The sequence below is a fragment of the Pseudoliparis swirei genome, chromosome 21 (genome assembly GCF_029220125.1).
Source record: "Pseudoliparis swirei isolate HS2019 ecotype Mariana Trench chromosome 21, NWPU_hadal_v1, whole genome shotgun sequence".
NCBI lineage: Eukaryota > Metazoa > Chordata > Actinopteri > Perciformes > Liparidae > Pseudoliparis > Pseudoliparis swirei.
Window position 1 is genome coordinate 132237 of NC_079408.1, and position 6000 is coordinate 138236.

General features: G+C 55.6%; 2 protein-coding genes across 2 annotated transcripts in view; both read right to left on the reverse strand.

Annotated features, from left to right (window-relative positions):
- pid1 (phosphotyrosine interaction domain containing 1) overlaps positions 1–4047 on the reverse strand; it is a 37028-nt gene extending 32981 nt beyond the window's left edge. Inside the window, exon 1 of the mRNA XM_056443009.1 lies at positions 3963–4047. Coding sequence (XP_056298984.1) covers positions 3963–3992 — 30 coding nt within the window. The 5' untranslated portion in view covers positions 3993–4047. The remainder of the gene's footprint in view (positions 1–3962) is intronic.
- A 487-nt stretch (positions 4048–4534) lies between these two features.
- Positions 4535–6000, reverse strand: part of LOC130212082 (MDS1 and EVI1 complex locus protein EVI1-B-like) — a 6956-nt gene continuing 5490 nt past the window's right edge. The window contains exon 6 of the mRNA XM_056443215.1: positions 4535–4680. Coding sequence (XP_056299190.1) covers positions 4535–4680 — 146 coding nt within the window. The remainder of the gene's footprint in view (positions 4681–6000) is intronic.

Below are 6000 nucleotides of genomic sequence, written 5' to 3' on the forward strand. Positions count from 1 at the left end.
CTATATAATATAAATGATTATTATTTATTAGGGAGGAAGGTAGGAGGAGGGAGGAAGAAGGTGGGAGGATGGTAGGAGGAAGGTAGGAGGATGGTAGGGAGGAAGTGGGAGGGATGGTGGGAAGGAAGGTGGGAGGATGGTAGGAGGAGGGAGGATACAGGAAGAAGGTGGGAGGATGGTAGGGAGGAAGGTAGGAGGATGGTAGGAGGAAGGTGGGAGGATGGTAGGAGGAAGGTAGGAGGATGGTAGGAGGAAGGTGGGAGGATGGTAGGAGGAAGGTGGGAGGATGAGGAAGGTGGGAGGATGGTAGGAAGGAAGGGTGGGAGGATGGTAGGAGGAAGGTGGGAGGATGGTAGGGAAGATGGGAGGATGGTGGGAGGAAGGTGGGAGGATGGTGGGGAGGAAGGTGGGAGGATGGTAGGAGGAGAGGTGGAGGAGGATGGTAGGAGGGAGGTGGGAGGATGGTAGGGAGGAAGGTGGGAGGATGGTGGGAAGAAGGTGGGAGGATGGTAGGAGGAAGTAGGTGGGAGGATGGTAGGAAGAGGTTGGATGGTGGGAGGAAGGTGGGAGGATGGTAGGGAGGAGGAGGAGGATGAGGAGGATGGTGGGAGGATGGTGGGATGGTAGGGATGGGAGGGTGGGAGGAAGGTGGGAAGGTGTGAGGATGGTAGAAGGAGGTGGGGAGGATGGTAGGGAGGAAGGTAGGAGGAGGTAGGAGGATGGTGGGAGGAAGGTAGGAGGAAGGTGGGAGGATGGTAGGAGGGAGGTAGGATGGGAGGATGGTAGGGAGAAGGTGGGAGGACGGTGGGAAGATGGTAGGAGGATGGTGGGAGGAGGTGGGAGGATGGTAGGGAGGAAGGTAGGAGGATGGTAGGGAAGATGGTAGGAGGATGGAAGGGAAGATGGTAGGGAGGAAGGTAGGGAGAAAGGTAGGAGGATGGTTGGGAGGAAGGTAGGAGGATGGTAGGGAGGAAGGTAGGAGGACGGTAGGGAGGAAGGTGGGAGGAGGGAGGAAGGAGGGAGGATGGGGAAGAGGATGGTGAGGAAGGTGGGAGGATGGTAGGAGGAGGTGGGAGGTGATGGTAGAAGGAAGGTGGGAGGATGGTAGGAGGAGGAAGGTAGGAGGATGGTGGGAGGAAGGTGGGAGGCCGGTGGGAAGAAGGTAGGAGGATGGTAGGAGGAAGGTAGGAGGATGGTAGGGAGGAAGGTAGGAGGATGGTAGGAAGAAGGTAGGAGGATGGTAGGAGGAAGGTAGGAGGATGGTAGGAGGAAGGTAGGAGGATGGTAGGGAAGATGGTAGGGAGGAAGGTAGGAGGATGGAAGGGAAGATGGTAGGGAGGAAGGTAGGGAGAAAGGTAGGAGGATGGTTGGGAGGAAGGTAGGAAGAAGGTAGTGAGGATGGTAGGAGGAAGGTAGGGAGGAAGGTAGGAAGAAGGTAGTGAGGATGGTAGGAGGAAGGTAGGAAGAAGGTAGTGAGGATGGTAGGAGGAAGGTAGGAAAAGGTAGTGAGGATGGTAGGAAGAAGGTAGTGAGGATGGTAGGAGGAAGGTAGGAAGAAGGTAGTGAGGATGGTAGGAGGAAGGTAGGAAGAAGGTAGTGAGGATGGTAGGAGGAAGGTAGGAAGAAGGTAGTGAGGATGGTAGGAGGAAGGTAGTGAGGATGGTAGAAGGAAGGTAGGGAGGAAGGGGAAGTGAACACAGATGGTTTCTGAAACACGTCCGATTGTAAATATGAAAGCGTTGCTGTTGCATAACTCGAGCCACGACCTACATCTCCTCAGCCCCCCCCCCCCCCCTCCTACTCCTCTTCCTCCTCCTCTTTTTCACTGCCTGAGCGTGAGACGAAAATGCAGCAAGACATCAGGTGTTGCTATGGCAACAGAGGACCGCACAAGTGAGAGTAAAATGGACGGAACACAAAGCAGATCCTACACACTCGCAGCTGCAGAGAAGACCGGTTCTGACCCAGTTGAGGAACCAGCTGAGAGGATGCCCGTTGCCATGGTTACAAAGCTGGCAACAGGCAGACACTTGTATGAGCACGCTTCACTGAGACGTTACAGAACCACCGGCAGACCAACAGAACCACCTGGCAGACCAACAGAACCACCTGCAGACTAACAGAACCACCCGGCAGACCAACGGAACCACCTGGCAGACCAACAGAACCACCCGGCAGACTAACAGAACCACCCGGCAGACCAACGGAACCACCTGGCAGACCAACAGAACCACCTGGCAGACCCACAGAACCACCTGGCAGACCCACAGAACCACCCGGCAGACCCACCCGGCAGACCCACAGAACCACCTGCAGACCAACAGAACCACCCGGCAGACCAACAGAACCACCTGGCAGACCCACAGAACCACCTGGCAGACCCACAGAACCACCTGGCAGACCAACAGAACCACCTGCAGACCAACAGAACCACCTGGCAGACCCACAGAACCACCTGACAGACCAACGGAACCACCTGCAGACCAACGGAACCACCTGGCAGACCCACAGAACCACCTGGCAGACCCACAGAACCACCTGCAGACCAACAGAACCACCTGGCAGACCCACAGAACCACCTGGCAGACCCACAGAACCACCTGGCAGACCAACAGAACCACCTGGCAGACCAACGGAACCACCTGGCAGACCCACAGAACCACCTGGCAGACCAACAGAACCACCTGGCAGACACACAGAACCACCTGGCAGACCAACAGAACCACCTGGCAGACCAACAGAACCACCTGGCAGACCCACAGAACCACCTGGCAGACCAACAGAACCACCTGGCAGACCCACAGAACCACCTGGCAGACCAACAGAACCACCTGGCAGACCCACAGAACCACCTGGCAGACCAACGGAACCACCTGGCAGACCCACAGAACCACCTGGCAGACCAACAGAACCACCTGGCAGACCCACAGAACCACCTGGCAGACCAACAGAACCACCTGGCAGACCAACGGAACCACCTGGCAGACCCACAGAACCACCTGGCAGACCAACAGAACCACCGGCAGCCGCCGTTGGTCCGTCTGGTGACCCGGCCCTGCGGCGTTGAATAGTTCTACAGGGGACAGCTGTGAGTGGCAGCGGGCCAGCACCAGGTGGACTGGACCTTCTGGAGAAGCGGCTCCTTCATGTTTCCTGTCTTCCAGACGCCGCCGAGCAGCTTCCTGTGTTCCCGTTAGCGTCTCCACGGCGACGCCGGAGGCTCCTCCCTTCAGAGCGCTCTCCCTCCCACAGTGAACTCTGACCTTTACTCTTTACTCTTCTTCACACGTTTCAGAACCGGGATCTAAACCGTCCTCAGCTGTAAATACATCGATCACACAGAGACGTTGGATGGATAGATCAATAGATGATAGATAGATGGATAGATGATAGATGATAGATAGATGATAGATAGATGATAGATAGATGGATGGATGGATAGATGGATAGACTATGACCTGTGAATAAATGAGTATCAGCAGGATGTGGAGGTGTGGGCAGGTGAGGGTCCATGATGCTCTCTGTAGAGGTTCAGAACCATGAGGACCAGGCCTGGGGGCCGGGTTGAGGCCTCAGAGCCGTCCCTGAACGCCACGCCGGGTTTCATCAGACCAGGAGGAGGATTGTGCAACTTCACTTGGCAGGAGATCCAACATCTGGAGAGCATCACGTGTGTGTGTGGGGGGGGGGGGGGGGGGGGGGGCATGTAGTCCACCAACAGGTTACCTACTGGGGGAAAGACCAGCACCCTGATGGGACACCATGCGGGGACAGAGACCCCCGGGAGGAGGAGGAGTGAAGGAACCGGGACCACAGAGACACAGGTCCACACTGTAGGACCACTGAGTGCGTTTAGTGAAGCTGAGCTCAGGACCGCTCAGGACCCCCCCCCCCTAACCCTCTATGTAACCCTTTACTACCTGGTCCACAATGAGCGGTTCACACACGCGCCTTGTTCTTACCTGCAGTCGCTCCGAGGCGGGTTGCCACATGTTCTCCGACTCGAAGCCTCTTAGTCTGGTGTCCGGGTCCTGTTCTCTGATGTAGTACGGGTCCTGTTCTCTGATGTAGTCCGGGTCCTGTTCTCTGATGTAGTCCGGATCCTGTTCTCTGATATAGTCCGGGTCCTGTTCTCTTATGTGGTCCGGATCCTGTTCTCTGATGTAGTCCGGATCCTGTTCTCTGATGTAGTCTGGGTCCTGTTCTCTGATGTAGTCCGGATCCTGTTCTCTGATGTAGTCCGGGTCCTGTTCTCTGATGTAGTCCGGGTCCTGTTCTCTGATGTAGTCCGGATCCTGTTCTCTGATGTAGTCCGGGTCCTGTTCTCTGATGTAGTCCGGGTCCTGTTCTCTGATGTAGTCCGGATCCTGTTCTCTGATGTAGTCCGGGTCCTGTTCTCTGATGTAGTCCGGGTCCTGTTCTCTGATGTAGTCCGGGTCCTGTTCTCTGATGTAGTCCGGGTCCTGTTCTCTGATGTAGTCCGGGTCCTGTTCTCTGATGTGGTCCGGGTCCTGTTCTCTTCTCGTAGTCCGGATCACATCTGGTCTCTCTCGTCCTCCTTCGGTCTGGACTGGTCTGGAATGAAGATGTGTTGCTCCGCCTGGCTGCAGGGACCAGGCCGACCGGCAGGTGGAGCCACCTGCTGCGTCTGGTGGTTTCTCTTGATGCTGCCTTCAGGGACTTCAGGAAAGTAGAGATATGGTGGCGTTGAGCCCCACTCGTGATGACGTCACGTCGCTGTGACGCGAGGGGGGGGGGGGGTCTGTTTGGTTTCAGGACATATTGGGAGGTCTCAGCTCAGTGTCGCAGTTTAAAAGAGAGACTGAGGGACGTGAAGAAGAGCTTCAGTTTCATGGTTTCCCTGAAAGCAGCACGTGCTCATCTCTAATCCAATCAACTCACAGCACATTGCTTCACTCTGAGATTCATGGTTTTCTGTATATATATATTATATTATATTCTATATAATTATATATAACATATAAATATTATATATATATATATATATTATATCGTGAAAGGGAGACTAAATAATGTAATTACATGAATCATGGTAAACACAGCATATGTCAGTGTTTGTGTGCGGTAGCGATTCTTCGCTAGTGTACATAAATATATTGATGAGGCCTAAAGTGCATTTATAAAATGATAGAAAATATAATGTTCTACGATGCTTGAGGCCCTGATTTATGGCAAAATATTATTTGGTATGTACTACATATCGATTTTGAGCCTAGCTGAGACCCAGCAGCCCCGCCCCGCCTTCCCCCACAACAGGAGCACCACGCCACGTGACAGGGGGCAACGTGATTTCTCATCCTCCAGGCGCTCAGGGCACCTTCCCCCTCCTCCCCCTCTTTCCCCTCTTCCCTTTCCCCTTCCCCCTCCTTCTCCTTTCCCCTCCCCCCCTAGTCTCCCTCCTTTTCCTCTTCCTCTCCACTCCCTCCTCCTCCTTTCCCCCCCCTCAGTCCCTCCTCCCCCTCCCCTCTCCCCTCCCCCCCAGGGTTCCCTCTTCCTCCCCCCTCCCCCCCCGGCTCCCCCTTCTCCCCCTTTCTTCCCCTTCCTTTTTCCCGGGGTTCCTTTTCTTCCCCTTTTTCCCCAGGTTTTCCCCGGGGAAAAGGGACGGGGTTTATGAAAATTTGGGGGCTGAGACCCGGGGACCTTTAAGGGGGGGGCCGGTGGGGGGTAAGGGGGGTAAGGTGTGGGGAGGGCCCTGAGTAACAGGGTGTGAGCCGGGGTGTGTGAGAGGTGTGTACAGGGTGAGAGGGGGGCAGGTGGGTTTTGGGACAGGTGTGGGCCGTGAGTACAGGTGGGGGGTGAGTCAGGTGTGGCCGGGGCAGGTGTGAGCCGTGTGTAGTACAGGTGTGTGGGAGGAGGCAGGGTGTGAGGGGTACAGGTGTGTGAAGGGGGGGGGTGTACAAGGGGGGAGAGGGGTGAGTACAGGTGTGGAGGCCTGTAGAACAGGTGTGTGAGAGCCGTGTTGGGACAGGTGTGAGGGTG